Genomic DNA, 17,518 nt, shown 5'->3' with positions numbered 1-17,518 from the left:
ATACTCCTAATTAGTATCTAAACATTCGATGTGACACGTGTTAAAAATAAGCAAAAGGAACAAACGTTCCCTTAGTCGGCCTGCTCAGCAGCCCTCCCACGCTGAACCCAGGTGGCACGCCAGGTCAGCTAGTAGCAGAACGGGTCAAAGCTCGTTTGAACCTGTGATGGCCGAAACAGAGATTAGTGAGTTGATTTTGCAATTTAAGAGTGTGGGGACCTAAACAAGCCATACACTTTACTCTTTAAAATATTATGCTACGATTTGAGAAGAATAAATATTACAGCATGGAAATATCTTTTACGTATGCTATAGGCATATATTCTCACCATTAGTATTTTTTCCAAATGGCCAACAATGTTTGCAGTATAGTTTTCCATCATTTTCTACAGCTTTGATAATTGTTAATAAAAAGAAGATGAAGCTTAGATTGGAGAAAACAACCAATGGGAAAAAAAATCGGCCGGTTAGATTGGGAGGCAGCAACACGCGTCGCACCATTTCAAAGCATCACTCAACTCAAACAAAATAATAACAACTAGTTGGATGATTGGGGCATCAACACGTACACGCCGAACTCAACTTATCTCCACAAGCAACTCCAATTAGTTGATTAGACTAGGACATTGACACGAACAGCAACAACTCTAGACGGTCAGATTGCATTGGGATATTGACGTCACACAACGTCATCGCTTCATTCAACTCGAGGGAGCTCCACCTCCTCAACACCACCGCTGCACCAGCGGTACTCTAGTGGGTAACAGGGCAGTAACGAGGAAAATGGCGTTTAGTAGCTTGACTGAACCATATTATGTACAAAATCAACGACGTCATCATAATTTGGATGGACAAAGTGTCAGGACTGATCTCACAACACATAGGAGGTCGCCGTCACCAAAATTTACTGAACAATCATGCACGCATGTACCTCTGCTCAATCTGTATGCTGCTACTCGTTTTTACCACCACCACCCTCTCTTAACATCAGATTTAGGGCTCCTTTGGCAGGGCTCCTCGCGATGGGCTCCTCGTGCGGAGCTGGAGCCGGAGCCCTTGGGCTCCTCCATGCAGGCCTAAAACGGCTCCGGCTCCTCCCAAATGTGCCAAAAAATGGTTCCGCGGTCAATGCCGTTTGGTGCGGCTCCGGCTCCTCCGTGCTTCGGTAAGCGCACGGAGCCGGAGCCGGAGCCCTGCCAAACTGGCCCTTACCATGAAGGCTCCCCCGGCTTTGCTTAAGAAAAAACCAAATGGCATTCGCCATTCCCTGCGTCGTCTCCAAGACCACAACCTGAACCCACAGAGGAATATACTTCTGATGATCCTTGCTGCCCCTGGATGGCATGCTGGATCATGACACACCACAACGACCTGCCTCCCTCTCATCTTCCGCACATGTCCGGTAGATTGCAAGCAAAAACCCAGTAGTGCAAGTGCTGCTGGCTGCTGAATTTTCCACTGCACCACAAGGAAAAAAGTCAGGGAGGGGAGCATGCGCCACCTGAAGGAATACCCTTTCCAAGTGTTCCCGTGGTGCCGCCGTGCCGGTGCATGTGTTCTTCACATGCCGGCACTTGCCACCCGGATTCCGCGCACGAGCTAGCAAAACATCGCCTCGGGTACGTGGCGCCAATAATCTACTACAACTTGGCGTAGAGAGCTACTTGATTGAAGAAAGGAATGTTGTTGGCCGGCCACATGGAGTGGACGGAGGAATCTTGGTTCGCCGTACACGCGCTGAAGGTTCAACCACCATGCATAGTAGTGCATAGCTCGGTGGGAGATGCATATGGTCAGTGACGTGCTTGCCGAGTGAGTCCTGTGGCTCTGAACATGTCATCACAACAGGCTAGGTCAAAAGGAGATTTTTGCCTTTGGTTATAGGATTGACACCGCATTTCCTGGGAATCACCACGTGCTAGCTCCTCCTGGTCTTGTTGCTGATTTCATCCATATGACAAAAGGGGACTCCTCATATCTTCTTCACAAAGTCGTGTCTCAGGAGGGTACCAATTGACAATTGTCTTCTCAAACACATGGTTAAAGGTTTGTTAGTATATCTTGCAATTGCAATCAGTCAGTCAGATCACATGTACAGTGTCAACATGCGCCAATTGAGCTGGAAGGCTAATCACACGTCTTTTGTCATATCAGTGTTGGACATTGCCGTGTAATAATCCGTATGAAAAATATAAACAAGCACTGAACCAAGTTATTACATTCAGGTTGTCAGGCTATCGGTTCTTGGCAGAACGTACAAACTTGGGGCACACCCTGCTATCTTAAACCTCTGAACCGTCATCAGCGGCTCAGCGCCGACAGCCCGTCCACCGACGAGAGCTCCTTGCAAGACCTGATCTCCAGCTTCTTCAGCACCGCAGCGGCCAGCAAGCTGAACGACCTGACTCCATGGAAGCCTTCGATTTTCAGATACACCAGGGACGCAAGCTCCAGGATGTCAGGGAGCTGGAGGCCGCAGTGGAGAACCAGCTCCGTCAGAGAAGGGGCGCAGGGCAGCCTCTTCAGGTCCGGGCACCGACTGACGCAGATCTTGCGAAGGCGAGGGCAGTCGCCTTCAGATGCTTCGAACAGCTCTTCTAGCACGTACATCTCCCACAGGTTTACGTGCTGAAAACAACGACGAGGGCCCTTATTGACGTCGAATACCGCTACACGCATGTGCTAGAACATCTGAAACCTTAAGAAAATCATGGATTACAGCAGAGGCATGCCTCACCTAGGGTTTCCCGTAAAAATAGCAAGGGCAACGGCGACGGTGGCGATACCAATGACGACTTCCGATCGTTTTCCTCTCCCTAGCAACGAACGTCACGGACTCACAGCAGCCCCGATCGATTGCATCTAAAGTTCTACACTGCACCACACATGGCGGCACTGCCACGAACAGCGAGGTAAGGCAACCAATTAGAAAAAATAGAGAGAGGAAAGGAAACACCACCAATTTTTTGAGAGGAACGGCGATGACGGACGGCGGTGTGCCCCAATTTCCCTTCTCTTCCCTCTTTTCTTATTTTCCCTCTCCCTTTTGGTACATGGCAAAAGGAGGGTGGCGGCGGTGAAAGGAGACAAGGTATAGGGTTTGGAATAGGAGGAATGTATATGGTGGAAGGGAAAAAGAAAAAAAAACAAAGGGACTCGGCAGGAAAAATAAGAGGACTCGGTTCCTGTAAGGCTGTAACTCGCCGCTTACTGTAGTAACTATGGGTTGAAAGCTAACGCCGGCAACTCTATGATCGGAACTTCAAATGAGTAGTCAAACTGATTGCATTCGACGATCTCTACGCAACCATTGCATCTATTCATCTTTCTGAGCGACGGATTTAAAAGTGAACTTTTGACTATCATCTTTACAGATTCTCACGTACAAAACATACTTTCTCTTTACGCATTTCTGAGTGTTACATGTAGTTTTTGGGTGAACTGGGCTGACTGATGACTTCTTGGCAGCTCTGGGGGTTCAGCACCGTCAGTTCCAGCATAATAATGCTCTCTCTTCAGCTGACTGTCCCGAGGTCTGGTCGGTGTGCCATCTTCAGTATCATATTTATTAGACTGCTGCTGATGGTTCACATGTCTTGAATTGAGCGGGTCTCCTATGCTAAAACTCGCTCTGGAAATACATAAGCTGGGATCTGCTTCCTCCTAACATGAGAAACAGCTAGTTCCATCCCAGGCTTCCAGAACATATACAAGTTGGTTTCATGCCTAAACTCATCTACTGTTCCACGAACATCAAACTGTTGACCTTCCTGTATTTTCACACCTTCTTTCCTCGATAAGCCCATGAAGAAAGCACGATGAGCACACTGTCTAGAAGGATCTGCATACTCATGTGGGTATGGATGACACTGCAGCATTTCATATGTATCACGTTCAATCTGTTCACAACCGACGACAAATTATCTTAGTTCAGTACATGATAGATAAACAGCATCAACATTCATATTAGACAAAATCATGAAGGAATCAACAAAAGATTGACTCAGAGAAACATAGGCTGACTCCACCAATCAAAATAGCAACTGACTCCAACAGTAAAACTATTAACAGTGACACCCCAAACCATGTACATCTTCCCTACAAGCACCTCTGGTTCCAAAAAATATAATCTGCTCAAAAGCTAGAAAGTTGATTCAGCTTGCATGATTAATAATCAGATAAAACAGGTGCACATTACCTTCAAAGTTAGCTGCCGTAGTCGAGATTCCACCCATCCCTTCCAAAGTCTAAGGTCTTCATCATCCTGGGCGATGATATCAACCTGCAGATAATTCTTGTACACTTCGGAAAATTGAAAGGGCCTTATTCATTTCAATTTCCTGTACCAGAGGGCATAATAAATATGGCCAGGGTAAATTTTATGAAGATATACTTCAATGTTGACAAAGAAGATTACCTGGCAAATTTTATTACCAAACTGAAATTGTTCCATCATAACCCTAAGTGTGCTTGTCGAAACATTAGAGCTGGAGTTCATGCACGGATATGCAGGGGTTATTATTGGCATATGATGAGATCTATCTCGAGGATTTTTGCGTGGATCCCAAACAGGGAAACCAAGTTCATCCTCTATGGAACAAAGCATAACCGAATTTGGCCACCGCCACTGGGAAAAAAACCTTGTAGAATCGTGAGACCAACATACTTGGAACAGAATAAGGATAGAGCTGGCAGACACGTGCAACCAGCAAAGCCCAGTTGACACCATCAAGAAAACCAGTAACCTGGCAGAACCAATAATTGGATGTCATATCACGTCAAGAGAAAGTTACCCACGAGTATTGTGAGATGGGAAGACTTAAGTTTGAGTAAATACCTCTTCTTTTTGCCCAGTACTTCAAACATCTTAATGTCATGCGGAAATTCTGCAAGAAAAGAAGAATTGATCAGACATTATAGACAACAAAGAAACAGTTCAAAAGACAAAACGAGCACAGCTGATTCCTCGAGTCAACCTCAATATTTGGAACAAGTCTAAGAATTTGGTCCGCTACTCTGCAACCATTAAGACTACGGACAGTTGCTTCATCGACATCATAAAGCACTGATCCTTGAGAGACATCCAAATCCTGCAGTGGCATGCCAACTAAAGATGTATCTCTTGGGAATAAAAAGGCATATAACAGCACGAGGCAGAAGGACCCTCCAGTAAATAAAGATTCATAATTTAAGGACACTAAGCAAAAGAAATGAATGATTTGGTGGAGTCAACAGCAGAGAAAGTTCTGCATTTTATTCTGTGTTGTTACTAAAAGAATAGCTCGAACGAGAGTACCTTTCGGATACCTTTATTAAGAGATATCTAAGTTGAACAGATAAACAATTGATCAACAACATTCAACCCTTTCAGTCCCAAGCAAGTTAGGGTAGGCTATGTTTACCCTACAAGAGCTGAGATAAATAATTGATCAAATGAGGGTAATATCTTGTAAGAAACTTACAGCTGGTACCACTAGGAGGGAGATACTGGCATAAAGAAGGTCAATTGATGTTCCATGGAACTTACATTTCATAACAGGGACATGTGCATCAGGTAAAGGTTGCAACTCAGTCACATCCTCTGTTTGTGCTAATATCTCATGCAGTACGATAAAAAAAAATCTTCCTGCAGACAAATCCTACGTAAGACTTCACTAAGGCTACGATGCTATGTCTAAACATAAAACATAGCAGAAAGAAAACATCACCTGACGATTCACATATGAAGGTCCAACACAAAGAGTATCAATACCAGCCCCAGGTCCATGAACCTACAATGAGAAACACAAAATTATGCAGAAATAAATTAATATACGAAAAAAGTAAAGTACAAAGAAATTTTTAAACAAAAAAGATACTCTGCTCCACGTCATCTATAGAAAATTATTTTCTACAGTCAGCATTGTAATCAAAAGTATATATAAAATACAGAATGATTGTTATGGACAAATTCTTTGGTGCTCAGTTTCAGCGCAAGAAGAACTCAGCCGAACGTGGCTGAGGGAAATCTAGTCGGTTTGTTAGTTTCGTTAAGGAATAAGTTAGCCATTAGAGATTGAGTTTATTAGAGATAATTTGGTTAGTTTCTTAGAGACGAGCTCTTATATACAGCACAGCAGTTTATCTGTAAAAGGCAAGCAAGAAGTAGAGGATTAAATATCAGAGCCTCCAGCATGAGGGCGAGATCTCCATCTACCTCGAGCTACCTGTTCTATATATCTCAGCAATATAGCCATATCAGTGACAAAACAATATTAAACCACAGAGATAGGTCGGTGGCCAGTAATCTGGCAGTTAGCAGTTGGTTAATCCTATGTTTCTGGTTAATTCTGGTTAGCGTCTTCTATTTTTTTTCTTTTACACAACAAAATTCCCAAAATATAGTGTTGGTGTGGTCTTCCACAATCATAAGCATCAAGGTTACATCAAAATTTCTTTAAATCACCCACTGGCAGGAAAGGTATCTACAAGCTACTAGAAGCAGTTACCAGCGGTAAATGGTCTGTTATAATTTGTTTTTTTTATCCCTGCTTGTAGCATGCCTACCTTCAAAAGATCCATCTTGGTTCAGAAGCCACTTAATAGCAATGTAACCCAACAAACTACTATGAAATATGGTCAATAAGGTAGCAAAAAACAGCCTAGCAGCCTGAGCATGGACTCAAACTATGGTCAGTGATGAACAAGCAACAATGGTATGCAAGAACCAAGAGTGCCTCATCTCGCCTACATTTTCCTACACCATGCATACTTCAAAGCCATTGTTGTACTACTCATTCCAATTTTCAAGTCCCATCAAAGTAAAGTGTATCTTGTGGATTGTTACTGATCACCAATCGGCATATTGAAAATGCTGGTTGTCAAACTCAATTCTAACTAAGTAGTGAACAATAATATTCATTTAATTCTACTCTCATGTTATTGATAATGTACTCATTCTTTCTTCAATCCTTGTTATGTGATGTTACTATTAATAATAATGTACTCTCATTACTTGTTTCAATCCTTGTTAAGTGGATAACAAGAGTATTCGAACAAGTCAGAAAGGAAAGGCAAGTGTTTGGTAAAGATGTTATAATGGCAAAAAATTCAGGCATCTAAACAAGATATTTTCGGATGAGAGATTGTTCTCATACTGTAAGATGGTTCAAGTTACGACAATATTATCTTCACACTGACTGCAAATTGCAGATGCAAGGTTGACAAAAGGTATAAACCATAACGATTTATATATGTTAGCTTAAAATGGACGAAGTGAAGGTGTTCAAAAAGATGAACGCGTGCTTCACATCACGTGGTAGCGACTGGGGACTTCAAGACCCATAACATTTGGATACAAACTGTTCAGTAATGCTACAAGGTGTTTAAAAAAAGCTCATCTGTGTGACTTCATGTTAAAAGTTGGCAAATTGGTCAGCAAATTTACTTGAAAAGAAGACAAACTGTGGCTCTTAACTCATTAAATTGTGTTCTCATAACACGTATTGATAACTCTCACTCGTTCCTACTAGACCAACTAAGTAAAGATTGCATATTTATTCATCTTTCTGTCATGTTTGTCTGAATCAACAGTTCCCTTTGTTTAGATTCTGTCCAGTGTCCATATCAGTTTGAACTCGCTACTTCTCAAGCACAAGAACGTTCCATTGCTCTGTTTTAATAGGACATCCATAACAGTGTAAAAGGAGCAGCAAAACTATAATTATCACAGCAAGAAGATTATGTAAACTGTCCCCATCATGATGCCACTATTGAATAGAAGATGGGACATGGGAGGCAACAGCTTTTTGTACAGATGCAGGTTATGGCACATACAGATGTGTATTGATAAGCAGAACTTCTGCTGTTTTTGGTGGCTGATGAGCAAAGTGCAACTAGTAAAAGAGAAGAAGTAGAAATTAGAATTACCCCTAGACGATATGAGCCACAGGTGAATAGTACGGCATTTGCATCTTCAACCGTCTGATCGGTATATCCTCTCTGACTAGTCAATTGCTTCACCCAGGATTTCACAATCTGCAAATGCCGAAAGAGTGTGCTTAGGAAAGAATAAGCTACCACGCATAATGATGCACAGAAGCAAGTGGAAACTATGGATTCATTTAGGATTTTGCGCTAAGAAAATGGCACCCTTGGATTCCTACAAAAAAATGTTCTATTTTCCCTGATATACAAAAAGTCCACAGCAAGTAGCGTGGCACCAGAGAAATTACCCGGTCAAGCTGCCCCGGCACCTCCTCCCGCTTAGCAGACTCCTTGGGGCTCTCATATAGGCCCACCTCTACCAAGAACTGGAATTAAAATAGACACCAGAAATAACATTTTCAGGTAACGTAATCTCAATCTGAAACAGAGAATGTGAAACCACTATACAAAGAAACTGAGACGAGACTCCTGACATGAAACTGAAGCAATTACGAACCTTCTCCAACTCCGCCGTCCTCTGGAGATCCGCCTCCACTGGCCCAAGCAACGATAACGGCTTGGTTATTCCGTATTGCTTTGGGGGATCAGAGCTGCTCGCCATGGAATCAACCGCACGAGAACACAAAACCCTCCCCAGCCCGGCAGCCAAACAGGCCACGATTCAGAGGCGGGCACAAAATTCTGGCTATGGGTATTCAAAATTCCAGATGGCAAAAAAAAAATTTAACAGCTTAAATTATAGTTTTATAACACATAATTAAGTAGCAGCATCATTGATTAATAAAATTGATCATAACTTGAAATTGTCCAGCTACTGATGATTAACACATCAAAGTGGCAACATGTGAAATAAATAGAAGATAAAATAGCAAAATGGTAACAAAACTTACAACTTACAAGGACAACTTTCAAATCTTAATCCGCCCACATTCATCATTCTACTTAACTCTTCACCGCAAACGGCCTCGTCACCTCCACTGGCACCACTTACTGGGCCACTACACCAACACGTCGTTGAGCCCCTACTGCCACTGCGGCATCCGCATGCACCAACACCAACATCCCCAGCTCTCTCTCTCTCCCTCCTTTTTCATTTTTCTCTTTTGTTTTTGAAATGAATCTACAAGACATCGTTGGCGGCCGCAGCGAATACACATGACGTGAGCTTCCAATGTGACCCCTCCAAGTGTGACGTCACGGGTGCCACCATCACCCGACCAGAACACTATGTCAGAAACAATTTGCGCTCGCACCTTAATTTTTGGTGCTGGTGGACATGATTGCCACCTACCAGCAAAATGGAGACCATCTGTGGTGATTATATCACCTGTTAGCATAAATGCATTTCAATTTATATTGATGGGAGGCTAAACATTTCTAACTAACCAAAAACTTAATCGTACATATCCCAATATATTTTTAAAATGTATTAGACTATATATATGCAGTTGTGTAGGAGTTTCAAAAATTTTAGAAGTGATTTGCAATTTTCTACAATTAATTAAAATTAACTAATATTTGAACTAAAATTTTCACAAATAAAATTGCAGAAAAATAACAATTAGGAAACATGTTCCAATTTTGCTCAAATAATGAATGTACATAAGAAATTTCACAAGTTTATTAATATATTTGTCACTTCTATTACAATTTTTGGTGGAAAAGGTTCTAATAATATCTAAATATGGTCCAAAAATTATACAGATAGGTAGGGAGTCATTTTGTGAGTCCAAAGCCTTGACATAAAAGTTTCAATATGTTTTAAAAAATTAGACTATACATTGTTCACAAATATCTTCACCGGAAATTCATATAACTCGACTTTAGGCTTGTCATAGCTTAGCAAAAATAATTATCATATATATCTTAATATAATTTTTACATGCATAAGAGCAACTCCAAGAGGCTGCTAATCTTACCTCCAATATTTTTTTTAGGAAAAAAGAGAAAAAACGAACTCCAACAGTCCCCCAAACCTTCCCCAATTTTTTAGCAACGCTAAAAAATAGCCTACCACCGTGTATATTTTAGCGTTGGCATTTCTCCCCCAATCCTGATTCCCGCACGCTCGCGCGTCCCTTCCGATGGGCCCAATACGATGACGTGGCCTGTTTTAAAATATTGGGGGCTATTTATTAGTGATCTGCTATGGATTGATATGTTTTTGGGGAAAATTTTTTTTGGAAGAACCCCAATACATAGTTTTGGGGAAGAATTTTTTGAAGTACTCTTGGAGTTGCTCTAACACTGTATACATATATTCTAGTGTAGAAGATTCAATAACTTTTATACTAATTTACTTGTCTAAAAAATTTTAAAAAAGAAAGATGTAGATAGATTTGCATTGGCTAGTGATAATGTCACCTGCCAGCACATATAAATCACCCGCCAGCACATATAAATCACCCGTCGGCACATAGATTTGTATTCTGGGACGGAGAGGGAGTATCAATCAAGACATCCGTGCTGCGGTGGAAGCTTAGATGAGTGACCTATCACGATGCACTTTGTTGCATCTTATTACAAAAATAATCAACAAGAAACACCGCAAATAAACCGATGCTAAGTCCCGCGCATCAAGTCTGCTGCGTCTAACCGCGCCCAAGAAGAACAGATATAGATGTAATAATTAGGCAATTGTTGTATTAATTTTCAAAATAAATAAATCATGATAAGAGATAATCTTAGCATGCAAAACTCTAATATACTAGACAACAGGAACAGTATAATCCTGATCTTAGAAAACATGATTAACAACCAGATCAAATTATGGCGCATGTACCGAGAAGCTGTGATGACGAGCGGTGCTGATGGAACGATGATGGTGTTGCAAAAAGATCGCAGTAGCTGGTGTTGAAGACGACGATCCGCCGCGACACGAAGATTGGATGGAGGACAAGCCATGGCGACGAACTTGAGCAGTCGTGCGAAACGCTTACCAAAAACCTTATTCGCCCTCTCCTAGTGCAGGATTACAAGGACGACCGGTTTCGGAGACCTGCTCTCCCATTCGCCGGTGCACACCGACGTAACGGAATGGAGAAGACTACAGTGGCGGTGCAGTAGTGTATAAAAGGTTTTTACCTAATCCGTATAGACCACCTTAGGGACACCCTATCCTGGGGCCCTTCCCGTATAGTAGTCTATGGTGCGTCTTTTCCATGAGGGGGTCGTCCGTATTTATTGGGAAGAAAGCCGCTAACAGCCTCGTCTATTAGCAATATGGGACTAAGAGATGGTGTACCCCTCTTACGCTAATGGATCTTAGAGATTTATTCAGAATATAAGCCCGTATATCTGACAATTACACACCCTTTGTAAAAGCAACCAGATTACAGATGAACAGATGCTTTACGCATAACCAGATGCCCGGCCGTCAACTGAGCCGAGCAGAGTGCGGTACTGTACAGTATACACTGGTTCGGTAGTGATGAATCGATGACGATGAAGAGGTAGACGCGACGATCATCAGCTAGCTGCTGGTTGGGCGTGTCTAGGCGTAGATGTGGAGGTTGCATGCCATGGTGATGATGGCGAAGAGGGTGAAGAAGACGAGGGTGTGGATGGTGGCGGCCTTGCCGGTGACGCGGAGGCTGCCGAAGTCGACCCACCGGGTTGTGCCGGGGAACTCGATGAGCAGGCCCGGCGAGAGCAGCACGAAGAGCACCACCCCCACCACCACCGGCGCCCAGTCCAGCATCTCGGTCACTCCTACTCCCCGTCGGTCGGCCGGTATCTCTCCCCCCTCCCCTTGCGATGTCAGTCAGTAGGTAGCTTCCCCTGCCGCGCGCGCGGCTGCCTTCCAGCCAGATCACCACTACAGGGGTAGCTAAAGGCAATGTGCGCGTGTATGTATTACTCCCGCGCACGTTCTCGCCTGCAATGTGTGGAGGAGACGAGGAGCGGGAGGAGAGGGGAAAGCGGGAAATGATGGAGCGAAAAAGAGAGGGATATTCATTGAGGAATGGGACGTCGAGGTGATCTGGTCGTGGGCGTGGGTGAGAAAGGGAGCAGGGGAATCGGAGGACGAAAAGAACTGGGATGGAGATGGCATGAGAAGAGGAATGTTGCAGCTTGGCGAGGGCACCCGATTGCGCTTGCTTGATTAGTTTTGTTTGTTTGGAACGGTGCTTGATTAAGTTGACAAGGTAACCAAACTGCTGATGGGGTTGCAGAGATTTTTTTTTCCCCCTGAGGGAGAAGAAGACGGCTGCCCCCATGCAAAATTCTATTGGGCCTCCATGCAAAAGGCAGTTCTGTTCGGCCTGTGAGCGGCCCAAGCCCAGCAGTCCAGCTCGCCGTCAAAGCGACACACCTCGCTTCCCCGCGCGCCGGTGGGCCCGGCGGGGCGCGGAGAGATGCCTGCGCAAGCAAAGCAAGGCAGCAACGGCTCGATCCGAAAAGCAGCAACGGGGGGAGGATTCGTTGCGCGCACCCCACGCAGGCTGGACCACGCTCCGTGCCCGTGCCAATGACTGGTGGGCCCCCGCGTCGCTCTCGCCGTGCGCGTGGGCCCCGCCGTGCTTTTCCTTCCTCCTCTAAAATGCGTGACTGCCACTGGCAAGCGCACTGCGCCAGGGGGAGAGAGTTCGAGAACGCCGAAAAGGCGAGCAGATTTGGTCGGGAGCCAGCAGCAGAAGGGAGCGGCGACCGGCGAGAGGGTGGGAGAGAGGGGAAGGGGGGGATCAGCCGTCAGCCGGCGGCCGTCGACCGACCGATGGCGGACTGGGGCCCCGTGATCGTGGCGACGGCGCTGTTCGTGGTGCTCACGCCGGGGCTGCTCTGCACGCTGCCGGGGCGCGGGCGGGTGGCGGAGTTCGGCAGCATGCACACCAGCCCAATCGCCATCATCGTCCACGCCATCCTCTACTTCGCGCTCATCACCATCTTCCTCATCGCCATCGGGATCCACATCTACGCCGGGTAGCTAGCCGGGGCAGGGATCGGCGGCCGCCGCCGCCGTGACTCGATCGGAACGAGATCCGTGTTTTCCCTCTCTCCGCTTCGCTTGTCCCAACTGATGATGCGATTGTGCGTGCGACTGAATGATCTGTTCCTCTGGTCAGTCTGTGGTTGTAATCGATCAAGACTTTGAATGCAATCTTGTTTATCCAGCCCATGAGATTTGAGGATCGATCGCCCTTTTCGCGGACGCGCTGCTCCGATTTGATTTGGTTGTAATCTAGATTGTTCGCTTCCCTCCGTTGGATGCTTGCTTGGTTGGTGGCCTTTGCTTGCTGTGTGCATGTTCGAGGTCACTGATTGGTCGATTAGACTCGGTGCGCAATTGCGTTGCCGTGACGGCGTCCACCGAGTCGGAGATGGAGCGCGCACTCGTCTCTGTCCTCCGAATGTAAAAAAAATAAATTCCAAGAATATCCAATGCCTGTGAGGCTGTGAAAACGATGTGGGATTCGTTTGTGAAGGAAGGTTCGAGTTTAAGAAATATATAATTTAGTCGAAGCTACCATCAACAGGTCTGGGTGGTGTAGTTGGTTATCACGTTAGTCTCACACACTAAAGGTCCCCAGTTCGAACCTGGGCTCAGACAATATAGTTTTTGTCGTTTCTCCATTTCTTCTTTTTTTTCGCGTCGGTTTATTTTTCCCTTTAGATTTTCAGTTCCAAGATCCTCATCTGGACAATTTCTACTTCCATTAAGCGCCTAACACGCAAAAAGGCACGGCCAATCATTGCACACTCGTACGCAACTTTATCTCGCGGCTACTTTTCTTATCACCTTCATTCAACTGACGACTGTATTGATAGTCTGGTATACATAGCAGGATACTAATTTTTGCTTCTTGCATATGGTAGCAACAATTTATTTAAATTCTCCCACTGTGAGCATCTCATATCATTTGCGTGCCATGCCACAAAGTCAAGCTGGTGCCTTTTACAACGAGCAGATGCCCTTCTCAGGCTACCCCCATGGCTACATTCTTGCTCTGCTTCAATTCTGAATAAGCCAGCCAGGCGCCCAGGCCCAGCTGCATCTCTCGAGCTCTAGATCATTAGCTAGGTCCCATAGCTTCGGTCTCCAGCATCTCCAAAGGCCTGGGATCATGAACCTGAAGCATCAACACTCAAAGACATAAATCTGCGAGTCAGCATTTGATTAGAATTTAGTTCCATATACGAATATATCTGTGCGATATCTCGAAGCTACCGTTTCTCATTCAGGACATGATCAACCGCAGCGACATACACGCGAATCCTGAGAATAAAAATAGTAGCTCCAAGGTTAGCTTAATTTGAGGCAATACTGGAACCAGTGCCAGTAAGCAATGTTCGGATGTAGTACTGGTGTTTTTGTATTGGTAACGTACCCTGGGAATAATTGCCTGAGGTTTTCGATGGCAGGAGGGCAAGTGATTGCGGATGTCTGAAATGGCAAGGATAGCTTATGTCGTATTCTGATACTCCTATACATTTGGCAAAGGGAAGGATTTACTAGTTGGTTGAATGAATGAACTCACAACTGTTATCTGCTCGATGTTAGCTCCATGATCCTCGATCAGGTTGACTGCTGCCGCCATTGTTCCACCTGATGTACAGGTGAGATATCATTCAGAGGAGGTCACCAACTCTACCATTGTCACAAGACAATAGCACTCTGATCTCATTGCTAGTATCCACCAGAGCTGATATATACTAATAGCGTAAGAAATATAAATTTGCAATTCTTTTTTTTTTCTGAAGTTAATCTCTATGGACGTAGGAATAAGATAAAAATGAACTATTATTAACGCAACAAGAGAGAAAAGTTCTAGCATTGTGCAATGCTGCGATAAGGAAGATAAAAAACTATACCGGTTGCAAGCATTGGATCCATGAGGAAGATGTGGCATCCATCTGGGAATTTGGCAGGCAGCCTGCGTCCATGTAAGGGGAAACAAAAGGCATAAATGAATGACTCCTACAACAGTTGAGCATCAAAACTTGATTTTTCAGGGACAGATGTTACAAGTAGTGTTGCATGGAAATTAAAGCATTTTGGTAGTCACCTACTTGTTCAGGTAAATTGATGGCAGCAGCGTTTCCTCATTCCTGCTCATCCCTGCATTAATATAAATTAAAACAAGACGAGTCTTCCCTAAAAAAAAATAGGATGAGTCAACAAGATACTACTCCATTAGTAAATAATGATACAGGAAGATGAAAACGTATGAACTCTATTTGCTTGTAAAGAGGAGATCGAAATAAGTACGGTACATCTTAATGTAATTTTTTGACGACTGAAAAAGACCAGAACTTTGGATTTAGCATTACTGTGTCTGCAACTCTGCACGACTGCATCTGCTGATCGTGGCGGTTTTGAAGGATGCTCTGAGGTCTAAGCAAAACACATGCATGATCGTACACGAAATTATTTGACTAGCTACTTGGATACTACAATGGATGATTTGGCATTGGCAAAAAAAATAAAGAACAGAAAAAATCTTGCTGACCTAGGTGAAAAATCCTTGCGGACGGCAGAATGGATGTCACTTGCTCTGCGAAAGCGAGGCCTGCTCGGAGGATAGGGACATTCTGATGAAACAGAAGAGAAGCATGGATGGTGGATCGAGTTAGGCCAAATAGATATGGTATGACTACGAAAGCTGAAATGCCACGGAGGAGGATCAAAGAAACACGGGGGGGTTGCGGACCATGATAGGCTGTGTGTCATCGATGGATTGGACCGCCGCAGGGCCGAGGGGCGTCTGCACCTCCCTCGCCACAGTTGGCTGCCAAGAGACACATTCAATGTAAATTCAGCAACAATTTACCAGGCGATCTCTTGTGGCTTCGTAGGCGAAGAACAAGCAGGCAACCAGGTAGGTAGATAGACTCGCACGTGATGCTCTCAGCTCAACCAACCAAATCCTGCTGTTCTCCGATTGCATTTACCCTGCAAACAAAAACATGAACAACTCGAAGCACCAGGCCCGCAGAGGAGAGTGAAGAAGCAGCCCAACCAGCACCGTGTGCGGTACGTACACACAGCGACACTATGACTATGGGTAATGTCAGCTACCGATGCCGCAGGGTCCGGCTCATGGAGTCTGGCCTCCAAGCGCACGACACGTGCGCTTGGCAATTTTTTTTTATCCTTTCCATTTTTTTAATTACCATCTACACAATGCTCATGGTTTTTGTCTACAAATATGGCACGTACACAATTATGGCTAAACTATATATAATCATTGGAGATGCTCTCGTGTAATGGAATGCTGGGGGAGCGATCAAAATGGAGCCTTGTGCTAGTGTGTACGTTTTAAAATGTTGCTTATAATCTGCTATGTTAGGGTTAGCCATTAGAGCAGTCCATTGTGCTGTATGAAGATCACAAGAACGAGTTATACTCAGTGCCATCTCTTGAAGCCTGCCCTCCCAGTAGGCCTACTTAGCCCTTCCGAGCCCCGTCATGGCGTTCTCTGGTGCAATCTGCAACTAATCAAGAAATCAACCACAAACAGGGTGGCAAGAGTTGTTTCCATTTTTGTTTTCAGACTACACAGTATACTTACTCACTGAAGGCGGCGGTGGGGGTTCGGCAGTCGCGCAGGACGGCGAATCCACCAGCGGGTCCGCCGGAACCACCACCTGCGCCGAACGGCGTTTCCATGTGACCGGCCGGCCGGCCGGCCAGAGCGCCGTCGAATCGATCGTCAGGTTAGAGAATACATACAGATCATGCGTCACTGCACACGTACAGCTGCTGAATGCTGATCCATGGCCATGGCGATTGGGAGTACAGGTACCGTGGCGCTTGACTGAGGACCTCGACGGGTCGTTCGCCAGCTAGCTCCTGCCGTGCCGAAGCGTCCACGCACTCGGCGCGGCATTCCGAATTGAAGCTGGGGACGGCCCAGCTTCTAGGCGCGCGGCCTGTGAGAACGAACACAGTGCGTGACTGCGTGTGTATCCGCCGTGAACGGGCACGCGTGCTCCTCGTGAATTCAATTCGCCGGAGGTTCCGAACGCGCACGGCGGCGGCGACGACTCAGACGGTTCGACCGACCCAGATACAAAAGCTTACCAGCCAGGCGGCGGCCGGCGGCATTGCGTTGCGACCTAGCGACCTGCCGGGATCGCGCACAGTGGCCATGCAGCGGCGCACGCACGACGCGGGGCCTGAGTGCCTCACTGCTGGGCACCGCACCGCATGTAATGGAGAGAGAACGTGCAGGACTCGGGGTCCACTCCACCAGATTTCGTCGTGCAGGACAGCAGGAGCGAGCGAGACAGCTACGACCACAAGCCCACAACAACATGCACCCTCAGCTTGCTAAGGTTGGGCCGCATTTCCCTCTCGAGGCATCAAGCAATAAGGCCAGATCCTGGCTTCGGCCCTAGGCCCAGTGATCCAACCTAAAGAACTGTGTGGTTTGTGCACTTGTACCGTTTGGTTATAAAACTGCTTGCCCTGTTTATTTGACTGAAGGCTACTGTTGTATCAGCTCGAGGAGTAAGTAGCTCCTACCAATCTCGGTTGCTTCTTAGGACACGTTTGGCACACTTCTCTGGAGCTGAACTCCAGCAACTCTAGCTAATTTTCCAACCAAATATTCCAGTTCCAAAACTTCATGAAGCTGCCAACTTCATG

At 45.4% G+C, this 17,518-nt stretch overlaps 4 protein-coding genes, 1 long non-coding RNA gene and 1 other non-coding gene across 6 annotated transcripts; 2 read left to right on the top strand and 4 right to left on the bottom strand.

The window, feature by feature from the left end:
* Nucleotides 1–2,125: 2,125 nt before the first annotated feature.
* LOC111258064 lies at nucleotides 2,126–3,071 on the bottom strand. The gene is made up of 2 exons (XM_022828790.1): nucleotides 2,738–3,071; nucleotides 2,126–2,628 (listed from the first exon to the last, which is right to left on the bottom strand). The coding sequence occupies exon 2, from the start codon at nucleotides 2,608–2,610 to the stop codon at nucleotides 2,302–2,304; it is 309 nt and encodes a 102-aa protein (XP_022684525.1). The 5' UTR covers nucleotides 2,611–2,628; nucleotides 2,738–3,071; the 3' UTR covers nucleotides 2,126–2,301.
* A 245-nt stretch (nucleotides 3,072–3,316) lies between these two features.
* On the bottom strand, nucleotides 3,317–8,527 carry LOC101771822 (nuclear poly(A) polymerase 4-like). Its single transcript, XM_022828514.1, is given in 14 exon segments — nucleotides 3,317–3,478; nucleotides 3,481–3,627; nucleotides 3,630–3,899; nucleotides 4,199–4,322; nucleotides 4,324–4,340; nucleotides 4,418–4,636; nucleotides 4,638–4,745; nucleotides 4,824–4,886; nucleotides 4,977–5,090; nucleotides 5,463–5,639; nucleotides 5,709–5,771; nucleotides 7,909–8,016; nucleotides 8,214–8,291; nucleotides 8,423–8,527. Coding segments are annotated over 14 exon segments (1,755 nt in total).
* A 3,954-nt stretch (nucleotides 8,528–12,481) lies between these two features.
* LOC101768729 lies at nucleotides 12,482–13,060 on the top strand. The gene has a single exon (XM_004975348.3). The coding sequence runs from the start codon at nucleotides 12,644–12,646 to the stop codon at nucleotides 12,851–12,853; it is 210 nt and encodes a 69-aa protein (XP_004975405.1). The 5' UTR covers nucleotides 12,482–12,643; the 3' UTR covers nucleotides 12,854–13,060.
* Nucleotides 13,061–13,403: 343 nt separating this feature from the next.
* On the top strand, nucleotides 13,404–13,477 carry TRNAV-CAC. Its single transcript has one exon. It is a non-coding gene; the product is annotated as a tRNA-Val (tRNA).
* Nucleotides 13,478–13,740: 263 nt separating this feature from the next.
* On the bottom strand, nucleotides 13,741–14,165 carry LOC111258013. The gene is made up of 2 exons (XR_002678644.1): nucleotides 14,096–14,165; nucleotides 13,741–13,997 (listed from the first exon to the last, which is right to left on the bottom strand). It is a non-coding gene; the product is annotated as an uncharacterized LOC111258013 (long non-coding RNA).
* A 5-nt stretch (nucleotides 14,166–14,170) lies between these two features.
* LOC101771425 (uracil phosphoribosyltransferase, chloroplastic-like) lies at nucleotides 14,171–16,975 on the bottom strand. The gene is made up of 7 exons (XM_022828513.1): nucleotides 16,952–16,975; nucleotides 15,579–15,680; nucleotides 15,378–15,459; nucleotides 14,938–14,986; nucleotides 14,740–14,801; nucleotides 14,406–14,473; nucleotides 14,171–14,311 (listed from the first exon to the last, which is right to left on the bottom strand). The coding sequence occupies exons 1-7, from the start codon at nucleotides 16,973–16,975 to the stop codon at nucleotides 14,171–14,173; spliced, it is 528 nt and encodes a 175-aa protein (XP_022684248.1).
* Between the last annotated feature and the right edge of the window lie 543 nt (nucleotides 16,976–17,518).

The sequence above is a fragment of the Setaria italica genome, chromosome VII (assembly GCF_000263155.2).
Source record: "Setaria italica strain Yugu1 chromosome VII, Setaria_italica_v2.0, whole genome shotgun sequence".
NCBI classification, from domain to species: Eukaryota; Viridiplantae; Streptophyta; class Magnoliopsida; order Poales; family Poaceae; genus Setaria; species Setaria italica.
Note: the sequence above shows the minus strand (reverse complement) of the source record. Positions and strands in the feature narration are given on the sequence as shown.

What these genes read in the sequence shown, in the direction of transcription:
- LOC111258064 (XM_022828790.1), bottom strand. Translation starts at nt 2,610, where the DNA reads ATGTACGTGCTAGAAGAGCTGTTCGAAGCATCTGAAGGCGACTGCCCT.
- LOC101768729 (XM_004975348.3), top strand. Translation starts at nt 12,644, where the DNA reads ATGGCGGACTGGGGCCCCGTGATCGTGGCGACGGCGCTGTTCGTGGTG.
- LOC101771425 (XM_022828513.1), bottom strand. Translation starts at nt 16,975, where the DNA reads ATGCCGCCGGCCGCCGCCTGGCTG. An exon ending in CGCCGGCCGCCGCCTGGCTG is followed by an intron (nt 15,681 to 16,951) that starts GTAAGCTTTTGT and finishes TGTTGCTGAATT; the next exon opens with TACATTGAATGTGTCTCTTG. An exon ending in GGATCCAATGCTTGCAACCG is followed by an intron (nt 14,474 to 14,739) that starts GTATAGTTTTTT and finishes CCTGTACATCAG; the next exon opens with GTGGAACAATGGCGGCAGCA.